General features: G+C 38.1%; 3 protein-coding genes across 14 annotated transcripts; 2 read left to right on the top strand and 1 right to left on the bottom strand.

The window, feature by feature from the left end:
* The first annotated feature begins 53 nt into the window (after window positions 1–53).
* On the top strand, window positions 54–8,297 carry LOC116433727 (ovochymase-1). Its single transcript, XM_076373977.1, has 11 exons — window positions 54–233; window positions 545–924; window positions 1,755–2,063; window positions 2,146–2,414; window positions 2,538–2,701; window positions 3,117–3,311; window positions 6,040–6,575; window positions 6,648–6,956; window positions 7,039–7,307; window positions 7,431–7,594; window positions 8,037–8,297. The coding sequence occupies exons 1-11, from the start codon at window positions 201–203 to the stop codon at window positions 8,232–8,234; spliced, it is 2,826 nt and encodes a 941-aa protein (XP_076230092.1). The 5' UTR covers window positions 54–200; the 3' UTR covers window positions 8,235–8,297.
* A 52-nt stretch (window positions 8,298–8,349) lies between these two features.
* On the top strand, window positions 8,350–16,811 carry LOC116433724 (uncharacterized). 5 transcript variants are annotated; one of them, XM_076367974.1, is made up of 13 exons: window positions 8,375–9,851; window positions 10,105–10,424; window positions 10,712–11,352; window positions 11,449–12,658; window positions 12,745–12,800; window positions 12,873–13,120; window positions 13,208–13,970; window positions 14,054–14,287; window positions 14,779–15,015; window positions 15,126–15,308; window positions 15,391–15,608; window positions 15,939–16,094; window positions 16,160–16,810. In XM_076367974.1, the coding sequence occupies exons 3-13, from the start codon at window positions 10,779–10,781 to the stop codon at window positions 16,379–16,381; spliced, it is 4,101 nt and encodes a 1,366-aa protein (XP_076224089.1). In that variant the 5' UTR covers window positions 8,375–9,851; window positions 10,105–10,424; window positions 10,712–10,778; the 3' UTR covers window positions 16,382–16,810. The 5 variants fall into 5 exon arrangements, with proteins under 5 accessions (XP_076224075.1, XP_076224089.1, XP_076224083.1 ...); XM_076367968.1 differs by adding an exon at window positions 10,575–10,628 and having other exon boundaries at window positions 12,745–13,120; XM_076367960.1 differs by lacking the exon at window positions 8,375–9,851 and adding an exon at window positions 8,350–8,368 and having other exon boundaries at window positions 12,745–13,120.
* LOC116433725 (transmembrane protein 230) lies at window positions 16,756–19,280 on the bottom strand. Of its 8 annotated transcripts, none has more exons than XM_031992143.2 (5): window positions 18,628–19,275; window positions 17,802–17,959; window positions 17,589–17,701; window positions 17,407–17,529; window positions 16,756–17,334 (listed from the first exon to the last, which is right to left on the bottom strand). In XM_031992143.2, the coding sequence occupies exons 3-5, from the start codon at window positions 17,679–17,681 to the stop codon at window positions 17,197–17,199; spliced, it is 354 nt and encodes a 117-aa protein (XP_031848003.1). In that variant the 5' UTR covers window positions 17,682–17,701; window positions 17,802–17,959; window positions 18,628–19,275; the 3' UTR covers window positions 16,756–17,196. The 8 variants fall into 8 exon arrangements, with proteins under 8 accessions (XP_031848003.1, XP_031847997.1, XP_031847996.1 ...); XM_031992137.2 differs by lacking the exon at window positions 18,628–19,275 and adding an exon at window positions 18,029–18,505; XM_031992136.2 differs by lacking the exon at window positions 18,628–19,275 and adding an exon at window positions 18,068–18,505.
* Window positions 19,281–19,841: the final 561 nt, after the last annotated feature.

The following is a 19,841-nucleotide window of genomic DNA, read 5'->3' as shown; positions in this document are numbered from 1 at the left end:
CGTCCTGTGAAGCCATTAATGAACGGGAGCCTCGGAGGCGCGCATTATAGTTGAATTAGTCGGCTTATCGTCGATCGTATCATCGGGCCGAGCGGTTCGAAGCTGCCCCCGGGTGAATCTTTAACGATAATACAACTTGTTTTCCGATTTTCCGGTCTGCTGAGTGTGACGCGTCTTTCGACGGTATCTACGAGACTCTGATGTCAGTTTTATTTATAGTCGGGAAAGAGACGGTAATTGAAATTAAATGGATAATCTTCCAATCCTCATCGATTCCTTTAATAGACATTGGCGACTCCACGATTTCGAACGTTTCGTGCGTCATCGCTGAGTTTTTTTCACGAAATTTATATGCATCACTGAATTCGGCGTGCCAAATATTTAATTAAACTTTCGAATTGCGATACTTTAGCCGCCAGAAAGTCCTGTTTTTAAACGATCCTTGCAGCATCTTCCGTCTCGAAGCATCTGGGCAAATAGCCTCTGTTTCCCAGTTTCCGAGATATTTTGGACTATGGTACGATTACGTTCTCTTTTGTTCCAGAACATCGCAATGTGGATGCAATTGTTAACGCTGGCCTTAGCCAGCTACTGTCTGGCTGCGCCCCAACAGCAACAAGTGGACTCAAATGACTTGGATCAGCTGATAGGAACTGTGTTTGGAGGCGGTCCGCAACCGTCTGCAACCACCTCAACCCCCGACAACAAGGGATCCGGCGATTTAAACGCGCTGGTCAACCAGTACCTTAATCAACAGACCACACAGGGTACATTTGTGGGGTCGAAAAACAAACCGACACCTCCTCCAGATGACTGCGAATGCGTGTCTTACTACCTCTGCAACAACGGTACCGTGATACAGGATGGATACGGGCTGATAGATATCAGGTCCGGTTTCGATAAAAATTCGCCCGGTGATCAGATGTGAGTCTTCCAAAGACCACCCTACGGAATGTTTCCTTCCAGAAGCACATACACACGGCTGCTTAGGATTTGTGCATGTTTAAGAATTACGGTAACAACGGTAACACGTAGTACACTTTATGCGTAGTATGGTCTATCGACTGCTGTGGTGTTGTTGCTATCACTGTACACGTCTCGTGGGGCTGTCTTTGGATATATCTTCATCTATTAGATGTATGTACTTCTATGACAATTTTCAACGTTTCTTCAACACTACAACTACCGAGCATTTCATATGATTAATATGTAATCGCTATAATAATTGTAACAATAGATAATTTCCGGTTTCGTTAGACATTCAATATAGTATTCGAGTGAAACTATTTATTTTCAAGATCGCTTCGAATGTTCAGTGATTTTAATCAATAATTGCCAAACAAACAAATCGATCATTTTGACTGGTACGGTAGTTCTACTGTTAATTCGAACTATTTTTCTAATTTCCGTTCTTATCTCACAGTGTTGATTACTTCGATCTTGAGGGACAATGTATGTTTGCGCATGAAAGGGTAAATTGTTGCAATGAAGTTTCTTTTTACGAAGAGAGATACCTAAGTCGGAATATGTGTTCAAATATTTTGTGCCTAGAACGGTAGAATAGGTGTGACACACTATAGAAGATTGTATTCGCATGTGTATGTAGCTAGAATATTTGTGAATAATTGGGTTGAATTTTTGGAGATTAATTGGTCCTTATTTCAAAGTAAACTTTCAAGGGTTTAATTATCTAACTGAGTAACGACTAACAGAGTTCCGTGGGGATGATCCTTGTATTTCTGTTATCAATACAGGTCCGGAGGACAGTGTTCCGACTATCTGTACGTCTGTTGCAAACCACCTGACAGGATTTCGCCTGACAACAAGCCAACACCGCCTCCCGTCCAAAGAATGGGTTGCGGCAAACGACACCCGGACGGTGTTGGTTTCAGGATTATCGGGGACAGCAACAACGAAACAAAATTCGGTGAATTTCCATGGATGGTGGCGATCCTGAGGAACGAGATAGTGGGCAAGGATAATCAGAAACTGAACGTCTACCAGTGCGGTGGTTCTTTGATCCACAGACAGGCCGTGTTGACAGCCGCACACTGCGTGCACGGGTAAGTGCTGACAAGTCGACAAGTTGACAAAAGGTTATCGCTGTTAGATATTGCACTAACATCGAAAATTTTCCATCAATAGGAAACAACCGTCCGAGTTGAAAGTTCGAGCAGGTGAATGGGACACACAAACGAGGAACGAGATCTTCCAGCATCAAGATCGCAACGTGCAAAAAGTGATCGTCCACGACAAATACTATGCCGGCGCTCTTTACAACGATTTCGCTATCTTGATTCTAACAGAACCGGTCGAGCTCGCGGAGAACGTCGATTTAGTGTGCTTGCCGGACGTTAACGAAGTTTTCGATAGGAGCAATTGCTTCGTCACTGGCTGGGGCAAGGACAAATTCGGTAAGTGCAATAATAACTATTATGTCTCTATATTGTCCGAAACAATTCGTTGTCCTATCGAGGTGTAATTGATCCAGCAATCTTGCTCTACATGAAATTACCTGACGGTAATGATCGTTTCAGGTAAAGAGGGTCACTATCAGGTAATTCTGAAGAAGGTTGGCTTGCCGGTGGTGCCACGCGACACGTGCCAGGAGAGTTTACGTAAGACCAGATTAGGGAAATATTTCAATCTACACGAGACCTTTATTTGCGCTGGTGGCGTGGCTGGCCAGGACGCTTGCAAGGTATAGTATACACCGAATGAATCAAGATCAATATATACACATGAGTCAGAGTATACTTAGTCACGTTCATTCTGATTTTAAAACAGCGTCTGTGTTATTTATATTATTAACATTTGTTACCCTAAGTCGTATGTAACTTTCCATTCGAAACGTCATTTGCATATGATTCTTAAGATCGTGAATGCACTAATGTCCAAGTTCATGGAATACTCAAAAAATAGCAAAAGGATATGCCTGTTATACAATGCATATATTTTTCAAATTTCGTAATTCGCAAGGAGGTCCAGTTTAGGGTAGTAGCAATCTTAGAATGCTTACGTGGGTTCTCGTTGACTCGTACAGTTGAATTCCTCCGGCGATACCGTATCAACACCGAGATTGTGTTTCATAATCATGTATGTTTTTTCTCCTTCAGGGCGATGGAGGAAGTCCTCTAGTGTGTCCGAGCAAGAGAGACCCGACCACATACCAACAAGCGGGCATTGTGGCATGGGGAATCGGTTGCGGCGAGGACGGTACACCGGGTGTCTACGCGAATGTTGCTACCGCGCGCAGCTGGATTGACGAACAAATGGCTTATAACAATCTGGACAATACCGTATACGATTTCTAACTTGAAGATAGACTGACTCGTTTTATAAGTCCGTTTTACGAATAAAGATCGCCGTGCTCGATAGCGTAGAACGTTTCTTTCTCTGTTCAAAGCTTCTTGAACCTTGCCGATAAACCGCGAATCAGGGACACGAGGTAAGTTGCTAAGCTGAAGAGCCTCTTTTTCTTTCTTTGAAGAGAAATTTAAGGTAAGATGCGTTCGAGAACACGTCTGGCAGGTTTTGCACCCTGCCGGTTGCTGCTCCTTCATTCTTTTTGCCAGTGCGTATGGAAAACTTCGTGGAATACGGAGCCTACAGGAAATTAACTTCAGTAAACCGGTAATGGTCATAAAATCAAATTCAAACTTTCATAGGAATGCGGTGGATTTCTGTATATTCGTTCAATTGTCTCGTTTACTTTTCTAGTCAATTTACCGAATACATATTCGGTAGATGATAGAAAAAGATTTGGGAAATTTTATGCGGAAGTGCACAGTCTTCAGAAAGGACTTATATTAAATTAGCAGTCCTTATAATAAATTAGCATCGAACCAATTTCCGTATTCTTCTTCGTATCAACGACACGTCGAATTCGTTGGGAATTTGGAAATTAACGAAAATCGGGTTAATGATCAACGTCGCAGGAAAAATCGATCGATACGTTCCGAGAAATCGGTATCAGTCCTATAGCCTTAGTGGACATGGGGAATACCATCTCCCTGCGCAGTAAAGTCAAGCGAAGCCGTCAAACCTGTTAAGGAGCAACGTGTACACATGTCCACGACGAGGAATTAGGGAATCGAGAAGTCTCTGGTGGTGAGATAGGCATATATGCTTTCGGCAGCGAGTGCTGTGTGTGTAACCGAACAAATCGCGGATCCACTGACCGGCCAGTGACAAACGCGCGGTGATACTTGAAGAGGCAACTAGTTTCTCAGTGTCCTGGAATCGGTGCACGGTAAGTGGTTCATTATTGCCGATACCTCGAAAAATTTGTGACAATTCCGACAAACGTAAACAACTCGAAGGATCATGTTTACAGTGGACACAAAATTGTTTAAAACAGAACGATCGTGAAAAGCTTTCTCATAACTATTGTGAAAATTTATAAAACAATTAAACATTATATATACATATAAGAAGTAACCGGAGTCCATGTCTACACAGCACGTATTCGCGACCCTTAATAACTGTGTCCGGCGAGCGATGGCCGTGTGGCGCCAAAGTTCCGTGCACATGCTCTTCATGGACATTTTCTTAACCTGTCCGAAAGAAAAACCGTTCTCACACTTCCCGCAGGGGGGTTCCACTTCAGAAATGTCTCCAGAATCTAATGGTGCATAGCAAATTCGTGCTAGCCGATCCACTTTTCGTAGAAATGTAACAGAAGTGCATACAAAGTACGCGCATCTACCCTTTTTTAAACTTTGATCATCATTTATAAACACCTAATGATATGCAAAATTCAAAATTTGTATAGCTACATATTCAGGTAAGTCTCCTCTATTTTTTACGACAAATTTTAATTGCCTATCGTTTTTAGTTTTCACGTAGCACTCAATTCTTTGAAAAATTCCATCGTTTTTACAAAAACCCAGTTTTTTCGAACTGGACGTGACCTAGCAATTTGGTTTTCGGATTCGTATTTAGAGTAAGGGACTCTATAAGACTCATCTAGTGATTATTGCAAGACACAAAAAAAGTTCAAATCTGTTCTACAGTGTTCTCATTGTGTCTCCTTTGAATTCGTTAATCACCGTTCTTGCTATTGGATTCAGAATCTTGCTAATGGGTATCTAACATCCGTTCTTTTTTTGTTCCTTCAGACCTACAGATCACGAAATCTAATTACATGTAACGGGAATAAATATATACGAAAGTGCTTCATTAAGTGACGCTGTGTTAGCTGAACTCGCTCGATGAGTCACGCGAATCGCTTTGTTTCTTTCTGCTTAATTATTATCAAACTGCAGCGAGAAGTGCATACACCTTGGAAATCTTGAACAGGAAAATCGAACGCTGTAGATTTCGCGACGTCATTTTCTGCGTTTCAATTAGCAGCTTGAAACGTCCAAGAATGTGGAGACTTGGACACGGTTGTCCCCTCTGACATTCCGGATCGCCTTGAACCCTGTTGGATACCGCAGCATCACCGCGGAGTACCCGATCGCCTTGAAGTTTCCAAGGATCACCCGTTTCAGATTGCTTAACCATCTTTGCAAAAGTTGCGATCAGTCGTTCATCATTTCCAGGATTTTCTGGTAGCGTGTTTATTAACGTAATTATCACCTTCCTGTTCGGAATCCAATTAAGGCGAGCTTCCTTGTTTATACAAACGCACGTCCTGTGAAGCCATTAACGCACAGGAGCTTCGGAGGCGCGCATTATAGTTGAATTAGTCGGCTTATCGTCGATCGGATCATCGGGCCGAGCGATTCGAAGCTGCCCTCGGGTGAATCTTTAACGATAATACGACCTGTTTTCTGATTTTCCGGTCTGCAGAAATTGACGCGTCTTTCGCAATGCCGACGATATTTGCGAGACTCTGATACCAACTTTATTTATAGTCGGGAAAAAGATGGTAATTGAAATTAAATGGATAATCTTCTGATCCTTATCGATTAGTTTAATAGACATTGGCAACTCCACGATTTCGAACGTTTCGTGCGTCATCGCTGAGTTTTTTTCACGAAATTTATATGCATCACTGTATTCGACGTGCCAAATATTTAATCAAACTTTTGAATTGCGATACTTTCGCCGCCAGAAAGTCCTGTTTTTAAACGATCCTTGCAGTATCTTCCATCTCGAAGCATCTGGGCAAATAGCCTCTGTACCCCAGTTTCCGAGATATTTTGGACTATGGTACGATTACGTTCTCTTTTGTTCCAGAACATCGCAATGTGGATGCAATTGTTAACGCTGGCCTTAGCCGGCTACTGTCTGGCTGCGCCCCAACAGCAACAAGTGGGCTCAAATGACTTGGATAACCAGTTACTGACTGTGTTTGGAGACTCTCAATCTCCGCAACCACCTGCAACCACCTCAACCACCGACAACAAGGGATCCGGCGATTTAAACGCGCTGGGCACCCAGTCCCTCGACAATCAGCAGACCACACAGGGTACATTTGTAGGGACGAAAAACAAACCGACACCACCTCCAGATGACTGCGAATGCGTGTCCTACTACCTCTGCGACAACGGTACCGCAACACAGGATGTACAGGGGCTGATAGATATCAGGGGCGGTTTCAACAAAAATTCATCCATTGACCAGATGTGAGTCTTCCAAAGACCACCCTACGGAATGTTTCCATGGGAATGATCCTTGTATTTCTGTTATCAATACAGGTCCGCAGGAAAATGTTCCCACTATATGTACGTCTGCTGTAAACCACCTGACAGGATTTCACCTGACAACAAGCCAACGCCGCCTCGCCTCCAAAGAATAGGTTGCGGCAAACGACACCCGGACGGTGTTGGTTTCAGGATTATCGGGGACTACAACAATGAAACAAAATTCGGCGAATTTCCGTGGATGATGGCGATCCTGAGGAACGAGATAGTGGGCAAGGATAATCAGAAACTGAACGTCTACCAGTGCGGTGGTTCTTTGATCCACAGACAGGCCGTGTTGACAGCCGCACACTGCGTGCACGGGTAAGTGCTGACAAGTCGACAAGTTGACAAAAGGTTATCGCTGTTAGATATTGCACTAACATCGATAATTGTCCATCAATAGGAAACAACCGTCCGAGTTGAAAGTTCGAGCGGGTGAATGGGACACACAAACGAGGAACGAGATCTACCCGCATCAGGATCGCAACGTGCAAAAAGTGATCGTCCACGAGAAATACTATGCCGGCGCGCTTTACTACGATTTCGCTATCTTGATTCTAACAGAACCGGTTGAGTTCTCGGAGAACATCGATTTAGTGTGCTTGCCGGATGTTAACGACGTTTTCGATAGCAGCAGTTGCTTCGTCACTGGCTGGGGCAAGCACAAATTCGGTAAGTGCAATAATAACTATTATGTCTCTTTATTGTCCGAAACAATTCGTTGCCCTACCGAGGTGCAATTGGTCCAGCAATCTGGCTCTACATGAAATTACCTGACGGTAATGATCGTTTCAGGTAAAGAGGGTCACTATCAGGTAATTCTGAAGAAGATTGGCTTGCCGGTGGTGCCACGCGACACGTGCCAGGAGAGTTTACGTAAGACCAGATTAGGGAAATATTTCAATCTACACGAGACCTTTATTTGCGCTGGTGGCGTGGCTGACCAGGACGCTTGCAAGGTATAGTATACACCGAATGAATCAAGTTCAATATATACACATGAGTCAGAGTATACTTAGTTACGTTCATTCTGATTTTAAAACAGCGTCTATATTATTTATATTATTGACATTTGTTACCCTAAGTCGTATGTAACCTACCATTCGAATCGTCATTTGCGTATGATTCTTAGGATCGTAAACGCACTAATGTCCAAGTTCATGGAATACTAAAAAAAATAACAAATGGGTATACATTTTATACAATGCATATACTTTTCAAATTTCGTAATTCGTATTTGGCAAGAAATTCGCAAGGAGGTCCAGTTTAGGGTAGTAGCAATCTTAGTTTCCTCAAATGCTTGCGTCGGTGCTCGTCGATTCGTACAGTTGAATTCCTCCGGCGATACCGTATCAACACCGAGATCGTGTTTCATAATCACGTATGTTTTTTCTCCTTCAGGGCGATGGAGGAAGTCCTCTAGTGTGTCCGAGCAAGAGAGACCCGACCACGTACCAACAAGCGGGCATTGTGGCATGGGGAATCGGTTGCGGCGAGGACGGTACACCGGGTGTCTACGCGAATGTTGCTACCGCGCGCAACTGGATTGACGAACAAATGGCTAATCACAATCTGGACAATACCGTATACGATTTCTAACTTGAAGATAGACTGACTCGTTTTGTAAGTCCGTTTTACGAATAAAGATCGCCGTGCTCGATAGCGTAGAACGTTTCTTTCTCTGTTCAAAACTACTTGAATCTTGCCGATAAATCGCGAATCAGGGACACGAGGTGAGTTGTTAAGCTGAAGATCCTCTTTTTCTTTCTTTGAAGAGAGATTTAAGGTAAGACGTGTTCGAGAATACGTCCGGTAGATTTTGCACCCTGCCGGTTGCTGCTCCTTCATCCTTTTTGCCAGTGCGTATGGAAAACTTCATGGAAAACAGAGCCTACAAGGAATTAACTTCAGCAAACCGGTACTGGTCATAAAATCAAATTCGCTCGCAGTCAACGGCGATGTCTGCACGTGTTTCTGTCAGCGAATGAAGCGGTTTATGGCCCTGACATTCGAATGATTTTTTCCAGACACCGCATCGCAACGGTACCGTTGCATTGTAGGTGTTTCAAAACCCCGGTGTGTAGGTATTCCGAAGCGACGAGTCTGTTTTCCGAGGGACCATTGTGACCGATCTTCCACTTGAGATTGGTCACACGTGTTAGACACGTCCTCGCGACTTTTCGAACCGGTCGCTTTCACCGATGTTTAATTCCGAGATTTCTTTCTTGTTTTTTTACGAGAAGGTCGACGAAATAACGTGCTAGGATACACCTAGTGCATCGGGAATGTTTACATAGGTTCGGATTCTGTATACATTCCAGATTGGTGCTTGGATACCTATCTATGTACATAAATTAGAAGTTACCACAATGGGTTTGCAGCCACTCGAGAAAATGATGAGTGCATTTTCCGAGGTTCACTATACGTTTGTATAGGTTCAGACAAATGTATTTTTGTCTGAAGTATTGATAAAATAAGGAGCTCGAATGTTATTTGTTTGGTTTAGCATCGAAGACTTCTTCGTTCATCCTTCATTGACTGTAAATTCCTCTTGTGTTCTTCTTGCTTTCTGCAACCTCTATATATTTAGGCATTATTTTTATTTTGGGACATTTTCTTACTCTATACCATGTTTTGTTCTCTTCCGTACTGTTTCTATCTTTTTGCGAGGGTTCGTTATTGCGACACTTTTTTCTCTGGCCAATAGGATCTTCGACCGAGGAGGCTCAACCCAAATATATTGAAGTAAATCGCATATGAACGTCACCGAATTGCTTGATGACGAAATTTGATGTAGCAAATGTGAACTGTGTTTTATTCTAATATTTACATTGTTCTCTCTGCTTAACGTTTGGATACTGCACTAAATTCGCATGATTTACATTGAAAATAGCTCTCATAAAATATTGGAAGCGTGTCTCAACATTGAGAACCACTGATTCGAGTAAACGGTTAATGGTTGCGTAGCTGGAAATTTCAGGCATTACAGTATTCGAGTTCGAAGCGTGGATAGTGTTTAAATGTTCTCGCGCGAACGTAATTTGTATAGGATATAAATTGTGAAAAAACCATTGAATAGTGATGTGCGAATGAAAAATAGAATACAATAATCATTTCGGATAATTGGCGAAGAGTTATGTGAAACAAGAATTATTTATGCAGGATCGCTAGAGAATATTCTATTGAATGGTAATTGAATGGCAACTGTACTAATGGGTAATTCATATTTAATATTTCTATTAATTCATCATTAATTATTAATGTATTAATTATAGTATAATTGTATAGAAGTATAATGTCTACTGTTTCATTGTTTTGACCGTTTTTAAGAATACGTAGTTATTCGCAAGCGAAGGTAGATTAGGAAACAGGTGCTCACTTACCAAATTTTCATTGAGATCCTCGTTGTACGTGATTGACTAGATTTTAAGGGTCATTCATTCATGTTTATGGAACACGAGCGTTTCAGGTTCAATGTGACACTATTCGGATTGAAATATTCTTTCTACGTACCGTAGAAATTGTTTAAATAAGACGGAGCATCAACAAACTTCTGGGAGGAGGCCTTCCATATTTTTAACACTACATACATATTCATTGTATCGATATATCGATAGAAGCGCTTACGATTCTCGTTCGCTCTGTCGCGGCACTTGAATGTTCATGGCGTGTCTCAGAAGAGGGTGAATTATACGTACGCAAGTTCTTTTTAATAAGTGATTGTCTACGGTGCTTGAACGTTTTCTCTGAAGAACAATAATAGCAGCGAGGCTTAGTGATTGAAGTACGGTAAGAACATTGTCTTATATATATATTGTTTTAATGAGCTATGCATTATTTCGCCTGGCACGTTGACGAGGTCTTAAAAAGTTACAAGATATAATGTACTATAACGCAGTTTATATTAATGAAAATCTTTATGTTCTTATTTATTTTAAGGTACATCTCTCTCTCTCTTAAAAAATTATTATTGATTGAATGAATGTTTCATTGGTTTGTAGATATAGTTCTTACAATTGATGTTTAACATTGGTGTGCATTGATGTTATTTAGATATTATGTTTATTTTACTGTAGATATAAATTAGCAAAAAGATTATAAGGCTCGGTGATAACATATTTTAATTTCTATTGATAAGAAACTATGGGGCAACCAAAGAAGGATTTATATACTCAGAATGTGAATAATAAAAAGTCTAACTCAAAAGTCCACGGAAATATTTACAATGATGAATATAGATCACACAAACAATGTGAAACTGATTTAGCTTTTATTAAAGTTATTGCGCTACAAAAATGTCCATCTTCAAAAAACAGTTCATACAATACTTCTTCAGAACAGTTTTTACCAATGAATTGTCCATGTCATAAATATAGAATAAAATATAAAGTTTGTACATATTGCAATCATAAAGTGATGGTACATTCAGATTCCAATAGCTCAGATGAAAATTCTGGGGCAAACAAGTTTATTTCCACAGTAAATAATATAGAGAATAGATATATGAAAAAAAAGACTAAATCTTCAAAAGAAAAGAATAAGTCTTTGAAAGAAAAGACTAAGTCTTCAAAAGAAAAGACTAAGTCTTCAAAAGAAAAGACTAAGTCTTCAAAAAAAAAGACTAAGGAAACTAATATAAATAACAAAGACCATGATTTAATAGAGTTCCCTTCAGATTTACCATTGTCTGAAGTTATAAAAATGTTTAAAAAAGATAGTAAGTATTGTAATTAACATTGTTAAGAATTTTATATGTACGGCATGTGGTTTTTCTTAAATAATTTATTTTATTTTATTTTTTTCAATTAAATAGAGGAAGATATCAAAGCTGAAGCATTGAGAAATGGTAAAACTTTAAAAGTTAGTTTGGAAAGAATTGTATTGTATGATAAGAATTCAAATGTGATAAATGTATCTAATAAGACAAGTGAATTACATGAAGAGAAGTTAAATAGAGATATACAACAGGAATGTGACATGGATATAAATTTAGGAGATTTAGAATTACATATAAATAATGCATTTGTAAAATGTAAAAATTCTATTATACAAACTAATAATGACTTAAAGGAACAGCAACAGAATAATGACATTATGTACAAACAAGGGAATATGCAACGCACAGATGTAAATAGTACCTTTGAGAATACACTCTTCTCGAAATATAACAAGTCAATGATAGATCAGGCAAAAAATTCATTAGTATCATTAGTTACATATTCACACAAAAATGTAAAGGAAACACCAATTGTTACTGAGATATCAGTATCACCTACAAATGAATTACAAATGGTGAATGACAAAGAATGTAATAAGACTGTAGAATTTTGTAATGATAAACTTACGAGTTTTGAATTAAGCAATAATTACTCTTCTAAACATATAGAGAAAGATACTTTAGTGGATATCCAACAAAGTACAAAGACAGGTAAAGAACTTGAAAAAAAGAGTACAGAAACACGTAATATCTCGCATGATTTAAATGGAAGTACAAATTTGCAAAAACAAAAACGTTTAAACAATGATGAAAGTAATACTATCAAAAATGTAAAAAAAATAAAGTTGGTTACGACCAATTGGTGTGAATTTTCAAGAGTTGAAAGTGAAACTAATAATATGAAAAACAATCCTAATACCACAATAAATGTTGTAGCTTCAAATACTACTATAAATGTTCCTGAAATAATACAAAGTACTGATACACTGAATATACCGAATGCAGGAAAAGATAATGAAGTGAGAACTAGTGATGTGTTAGTTACAGAAGGAAATTTGAACATTACGCAAGGTAGTTTAAGTACATCAACGCAAATTTCAGTAGGAACTTTTGAATATAGTAATATACTAGAATCTAATACACAGAATGATACAAAAAATTTGCAAGATTTAGTAATAGAAACATCTGAATCATCTTCAAAAAATGAATTTTTAGCTTTAAGTCAAATAAATTCTAATGATGATAGTTTCACGACTGATGAAGATGATTGTATTTCTTTATTTGCTGATTCAGAACTTCTAGAAGAGTAAGTGTACATACTTTTTGTGTATTATATAAAAAAAAACTAGTTGAAGAAACTAATTAAAAAATATTATTCCTTCATACTTGCAGATTCGATATTTCAGGAACTCCGGTTCAAGAAAAAATAAATAATTATTTTTTGTATAGTAAGAAGTCTTATACTATGACTGATGAAGTTTTTGATAATTATTACAAAAGGTGTTCTCTTGAATTTGCAGAGACATATCAGGGTAATGATATAAATCATAATAATATTTCACAAAAACAAAAACAACTTATGTGTCCAATGGTAAAAGGCAAATCAGGTGTGCTATGCTCTCAAAACCCACAAACCCACAACAGTACAGAAGGAGTAGTAAATAACAAAAAGCCCGTTCACTTTCTCAATATTTTTGGGGGTTACTGTTACAGCATTATAAGAAAAGGCAATTGTCCTAAAAGTAGTACATGTCGTTTTTCTCACCAAGTATGTATCTAATAAAAACATTGTGTAATTTATTGTCACCACGTGTATTAATTTTGTGTAATTATATAATCTTTTCTTTTAATGCAGTTTTTATCATATATGACAAAATTATATACAGAAGATGAGCAAAATTTTTTTGACGTAATAGATCAAATGATATCCCACAAGTGTGATGCGTTTTTAAAGAAATTCTATAACGAATGTCTTTTTGGTCGTGTAAATATCACTTTTAAACTAAAAATGTTAAAAAAATTACACAGTACCAAAATTATAACAAACCAAACTGCAAGTGATACTATTGCACGCTTGAAAACAAGTGGAACTACTATGAACGTAATTATTAATTGTTTAGCAGCAATAGTAGACAATAAAGACGTAAAATTTGTGATGGACATATTAATTATAGTATTAAATTATGTTCCACTTAGAGAATATTGGTCTACAACGAAACCACTATTAATGAAAGTGAAGCAACTGGAACTAAAAGTTATACATATTCTTTTATGTCAATGCTTAGTAGATAAGACGTATGTTCAAGAGATATATGATATTGTCATTTGTAAACTCAGTGATGAGACCCGCAAAAGGGTTGATGGAAGATTATTATCACTTGTTAATAACATACTCGAAGAGATAAAAGGTAATAAAGTAATTAAAAAAACAGAAGCGGTGAGGCCAATTAAAATTACATTATCTAATCCAACAAATGTAACGAATGAGCCGGAAAGTGCATTGTATACAACAAACAAAGATGTTAATACGACGATACCAAACGCGAGAGGGAACGGTGTTCTTAGCAATAAAGACAGTGTGCAAAATAAAACTCCCCCGGTTAGATTGCGCCGGATAGGTAAATATTCAACGGATTCAAAATTTCATAGGAATGCGGTAGATTCCTGTATATTTGTTTAATCGTCTCGTTTACTTTTCTAGTCAATTTACCGAATACATATTCGGTAGATGATAGAAAAATGTTTGGGAAATTTTATGCGAAAGTACACAGTCTTCAGAAAGGACTTAATCAAAATGATTACGAATATATTAAGAATATCTTGGACGCGGCGCAGCCGAATGAAGTGTGCCTATTTATTCGTGCCTTTTATAATATTCTGCGCAATGAAGTTGAGCGTTCTGAATATCACTTGAGTATGCTCTCTTTAGTTGCAGGTAAAGTATAATAATCGATAATACGTGTTTATTAACCACCTGTCTAACGCAAAACTTTTATACATAACTTCGTTACCTCATGTTTTGTTGTTCTACTTGTTAGTGATAATCTAAATTTCATATTAAAGTTTGACCAAAGATCGCAGATAAGGCAATTCGGTTTTAATCATTTTAGAATAAAACATTTCTTTCCATTTAGTTGTATCTTCGTGTATTATCTTGAAAGGACTATATGGTATCTACTTCTGTTTATGTACAAACTAGTGGTAGAGCTAGGAATAGAGTTCGATTCATAATAGAACATAATGCATAAAGCATAAACATCGCTTTATGTATAGTTCCTTCTGATACACTGTTAATACTCGTACTAATACTTAAAATTGTCATGTATGAAGATTTACTTGAACCAAATAAAATTATTGTAAACAGACGTTGATCTTTCATTTGAAATTACACCTAACATCAGTTTTGATTTATTTTGGACGTTACAGCCCAAACCGGGGCATCATCGACGTTTTATAAGATATTTAACGACGTCACGATACATATACTGGTCACGTTAGCCGAGAGGGAACTTTGGGTTCTAGCGTTTAAACTGCTTAAAAATATCGAAATTCTGTTACACGAGGAAAGTAGCTTATGTAAATTCGACGCCGGTGTTCTAATGCTTTTTGCTGAAATTTATTTAGCAAATCATAAACCCTTAAAGGCTTACAACCTTCTTAAGCGTGAGTTGATCTTTTCTATACTTCTCTTAGTGAATTATCTCTGATAAGATTCTAATAGGATTCGGTGGTAGTGAAACACAGATCAATCTGGCATAATCTATCTTTTCCAGAGAGTAATATTATTTACACGTATCGCGGTAAGTGGAAGGTACGAAATAATGTAAGGGATGATGATATCAGAGCACAGATAGTACCTGTACTTTTAAATATGTTATGCGAAACGTCTTCGAAACATGCTTATTATCTTTTCGAATTTTTAATTATGAATCAGAGCAATAATTTTTATCCAATAGGTAAGAGATGTGATGTTTTTTTCTAGGTGTACCCTCGATCAGTTACCTGTGAATAAAATCGAAAATCTGTTGCTTCTTCTAGATCTATCGAATTGTGCGAATAAGGTAATATCCACAGTTTTATCGAACAACGATCACGATTTAACTGTCAGCATTGGGAAATTAATTGATATTTACGATTGTACACCGAAAACAATCACGTATCGTGCACTGATTTCTTCATTAGTTCGGATAGATCTGACATTGGCTAAAGAACTGTACGAAAGTGCGGTGCTTTTAGGCGTGTACCCGAAAGTACAGGTAGGTCAACTAGAAAAAATAAGATTGTATGCAGTTGTGAAACGAAAATGATATACACACGTATGAACCGTGTCTTTCTTGCAATTGTATCACGTGATATGTTATTCATATTATTTTTACACAGTTCAAACATAGTACATAAACCGCACAAAGCATTCCACATAAATGTCATATATGTGTGATATTTTGTTATAGTCAAAGCAATAGGGTATAATTACCAAATATATGTTAATACTTAGTAATGTTAATCAACTGTAAACGAATCGTTGTGTCACGTGTATGTGGTGCTTGGTCGTAAACATGTTAATATCCATCATTTTTTGTGGGTAGTTTGATCCAGTAGTACATATTATTGTAAAATCCGACTGGACGATCGAAGAAATGTATCTCACGATTTTAATGTTAACGCAACAAATAATAGTAAATGCTGGACACGCATTGGATGGTATCGGCCCAAAACAATGTTCCGTGTATCTCCTTTTTGAGGTAAATTTTCACTATGATACGTCTGTGAGGACACGTCGAAGTTTCCCTATTACTTTTATTTACAGAACACTCCTTCGGAACAACAACTTGTTCACGATGAAGGGATAAATATACTGTATGAGCATAAAATAGAGCAAAGTAAAATGTTAATGAAAAGAGTGCTCGAAGAACGATTTGATCCACCTCTTTCGTTGGTATCGCGAAAGAAAGGTAAACTGCAGAAATTAAATAGTGTAAACCTTTATAGATATTTACAACACAATCAGAATTTTATACAATCGCATTAGCTATAACGATTAGTGAGTTTTTTTGATTACGATGAATTTAAACATATTTAATTTATGAACAATTCAATAGGGAAGAAAGACTTTAAGTTGATTATTTTCCAATGGATTAACGTATCTTACATAGAAACGTGTTTTGCGTTATAAATCGTACAATCATGTATAACCTTCATAATAATTTCAGATATACAAGTATACAAGTATTTATTTATAATTTTTCAATACTTTTAAACACGTCCTAAAAGTATCATGTAATTATAAATAAATATATTGACATTTCCAATTGAATAATTTAATATTGTTCTTATTTATAGTCGAATTTTTTACAGGTTATTATTTAGTTATTTTGTAGGTACATTAATTACGTTAAACCGATGTCTACTGAAAATAGTTTATTAATCACATATATTTCTGATGCTTTACATAAAAAAAACATTTTTATTTTAAGCCAACCCACAGATTAGAAATCTATACAGTTTGAGTGATACTGTAAAAAAAATACTATGGCAAAAAATATGCTTTTAATCACCAATTCATTTTCACAAAATAAACTTTTTAATAATATGTCTAAGTACAGATTGAAAACAATATAACTTAATATTAAATATTATGTACAGAAATAATATATGTAACCATTGCAAGTCTTTCATAGACTGTTGCACACAGTGAATTTGTGACAATTCTTGTGTAATCAAAGAAGGATAAAAGTCTAAACAATACCAGTAATACTTACTTTTCTTCACACAATGTGGTGCAAGTTTAGCATTTGCAAAATGTTAAAATTTCTAATTATTTTTAGTAAAAAAAGTCACATATGATTAATCAAACTCCGGTATATCATCAAAGGAATACCCTGGCACTTTTTGATACGCTAAAATTGCTACCCTCATATGATAAGCTCCCGGTATGAACATTAAAATTCCAAGAATAATAATTGGCCACATGCGGTCAGAATACTGGAAAATCAAGTGTCAGCTATATATTACATTGAAGTAGCATAAATGTATAACTGGATGTTTATTACTTACCTTCGAGTCAATGTGACCACTCACGATTAGGCTACCCATGATGAGCATGATGGTACCCCCAACGAATAACAGTGCTGCCAGGGTAATAGCTTTCCATGGTATTTTTACAGGTGGATTTACAAACTTAAAAATCATTACTTTTACGTATTATTATTACATACATTTAAGACAATTCGCCTTACCTGAGAATCAACAAAACCATTGTCAGTTTCTGTGAGCTGTGTATAATCCACGTTGTCGAATTGTCGGTCGCCGCCGAATTTCCTTCTGGACATACTAATTTTATGAATATAATCTGCAAAGACAACAGAATATTTGTTCGACATGAGTTTATAATACAACCGTTTAAGCTTTATTATTTGCACACGATACGAGCCAAGTGTAGTGCAACGAACCTGAATCGCACCGAATTTTTGCAACTTTGTTTCCGTATAAAAGTTGAAATAAGTAACTTTAGTGAATACGTTGGGCCTAATAACTGTCGTTGCACATCAGTGCACGCGTCCTGTGTAGGTAAACTGTGTATATCAATCGTTATCTTTGATGATACGATCTGCGATAAAAAAAAGAATGAGCGTGTAAGCCGATGCCAGTTCGAAATCGTCGAGTCAACATTCATTACTCAGCGTAAAAATCTTTTCAGCTATAACGAGACAATTACACTCTCATTTTTTTACACAAAGTAACGGTCGTTTTGAATTCAAAACGACGGTTACCACTTAAAGGAATTTTTATGTGGTGGTGGTCGTCCGAACGTAAAACAGTTCTTTACAGGTACATTCATCGTGCGCATTTTCGAAGTTTCATTTGAATAAAAACTGGCGCAAAGAATTCATAATATTATAAAATACAAGTTTGTTCTCTTATTTCACGGTTAAAATGGACAACTTAAGTTACTTAAGTCTGATTCCGTACATACGGCACTTCTCCGAATATTACAATACACCAGAGCAATGGACTACCGTAATTAACGATCTTTACTCAAACAATACCGCTGGCAACCATTTGTTTACATAATTGAGTTTTACTGTAATAAAAAAAAGTGTAGAAATTCGAGGTTATGTGTACGTGTGATGGCTGATCGCGGCTTCCAGACGCAGGACGCATGTGTGAGAGGAACTGCGGGAACATTTAAACCCTCGGTTCGTCCACTACTACCTGTTAAATTGCTCGAACAAATGTAACGAATAAAAGGTATTGTTTACTTAGAATAGAATTCACCTGTACGAAAGCAGCTCGTCCACATATCAGGGATCGATATCACTGTTACCCTTGCGTATCCGAATGTCCTGTTAAATTTTCAACGCTCTTCGTACGGCGGGGATTGTCAATGGGTCACGCACAGGGCTCGACAAGATCGTTTGCGTGCATTTCGATTTGTCCTTTAGTATCGTACGTCATAATATATATCGAGGATCTAGCGGACCCCTTGAAGTGTGCTGAACCGCTTTACAAAATGACGTCCTCGTGGCTTCGATACGCTCGTCGCGAGTCCTACTATTCATCACAGGATCACAAAAATCCTGAACGTCGGTCCCGACGGAAACGACCTATGAATTTCATGATACAACCCCTTCAGCAATGAGTCACCGTGACCCTTCAGCGTGTCTGATCCTCGAATACGATGCTTAATCTTCACGGAGTTCCAGAAACCGTGCCGATGCACCCTCGAGAATCGAAACGCACCACTGTTTCTAGGACCGACACTTTCCTCGGACTATGCGAACCCCTGACTTACGCACACCGTCATCAGTAGGATAACTTTCACAGGCAGACTATTGGTCACGTTTCCTGTCAGTAGTCGGTCGGATCGATCTGTGAAAATGAAGAGGCGGCGGTGGAAGCTGTGCTTCCCTGCGTCGCGACGCTAGGCGCAGTGCAGTACAACGTCGATGAGCTCCAGGGGTGCACGGTTAGCAAAGATACCCTATTTTTACCGATTCCCTGCGCCCCGGTTCATACATTCCAGATATTTCGTCATACGCGTTTACATAATTGAATTGTGTCAACTATGGAAAGAGGAACGAGCGATCATCCCCTAAATCTCTCCGGTGAATTATCTGGTCCACGAGATCGCGTGAACATTCAGCCCGATTACGTGTCTAGAGCGCATCACCCGCTAAGCATGCTGCATCCGTAACTTAGGGTAAATCGTTGTGGCTGGACAGCGTAAGGGTCGTAAGTTGCGAGGGTAGAGGGTCAGGGGTTGAAGAGAGTATCGTCGGAGGCGACGCGTTGCATAGGAATTGCGTGTTGGCCACAATAAAGACGAGCGGGTTGATAAATCTAACTATGCATTCGAGGATATCTCTGCAAAAATATCGATCATCGTGACTAGGGTCAAACAGGCCTGACGTAGTTTCGTACACTCGGCTCCTTTCCGCGTCGCATCTGTACCCTCTGTTCGTTCCTTAAAAAAACGGAACATATGCACC

This window comes from Nomia melanderi, chromosome 1 (genome assembly GCF_051020985.1).
Source record: "Nomia melanderi isolate GNS246 chromosome 1, iyNomMela1, whole genome shotgun sequence".
Lineage (NCBI taxonomy): Eukaryota > Metazoa > Arthropoda > Insecta > Hymenoptera > Halictidae > Nomia > Nomia melanderi.
Note: the sequence above shows the minus strand (reverse complement) of the source record. Positions and strands in the feature narration are given on the sequence as shown.

Excerpts from the sequence above, each read along its gene's own strand:
- LOC116433727 (XM_076373977.1), top strand. The coding sequence starts at position 201 with ATGTCAGTTTTATTTATAGTCGGGAAAGAGACG. Across the intron at positions 234-544 it reads TTATAGTCGGGAAAGAGACG|AACATCGCAATGTGGATGCA; the intron begins GTAATTGAAATT and ends CTTTTGTTCCAG. Across the intron at positions 7,308-7,430 it reads CTGGGGCAAGCACAAATTCG|GTAAAGAGGGTCACTATCAG; the intron begins GTAAGTGCAATA and ends TGATCGTTTCAG.
- LOC116433724 (XM_076367971.1), top strand. The coding sequence starts at position 10,779 with ATGGGGCAACCAAAGAAGGATTTATATACTCAGAATGTGAATAATAAA. Across the intron at positions 11,353-11,448 it reads AAAAATGTTTAAAAAAGATA|AGGAAGATATCAAAGCTGAA; the intron begins GTAAGTATTGTA and ends TCAATTAAATAG. Across the intron at positions 15,609-15,938 it reads GCGTGTACCCGAAAGTACAG|TTTGATCCAGTAGTACATAT; the intron begins GTAGGTCAACTA and ends TTTTGTGGGTAG.
- LOC116433725 (XM_031992135.1), bottom strand. The coding sequence starts at position 18,652 with ATGTGGACGAGCTGCTTTCGTACAG. Across the intron at positions 17,702-18,627 it reads GACGAGCTGCTTTCGTACAG|ATTATATTCATAAAATTAGT; the intron begins GTGAATTCTATT and ends TTGTCTTTGCAG. Across the intron at positions 17,335-17,406 it reads GTGGTCACATTGACTCGAAG|TATTCTGACCGCATGTGGCC; the intron begins GTAAGTAATAAA and ends TTGATTTTCCAG.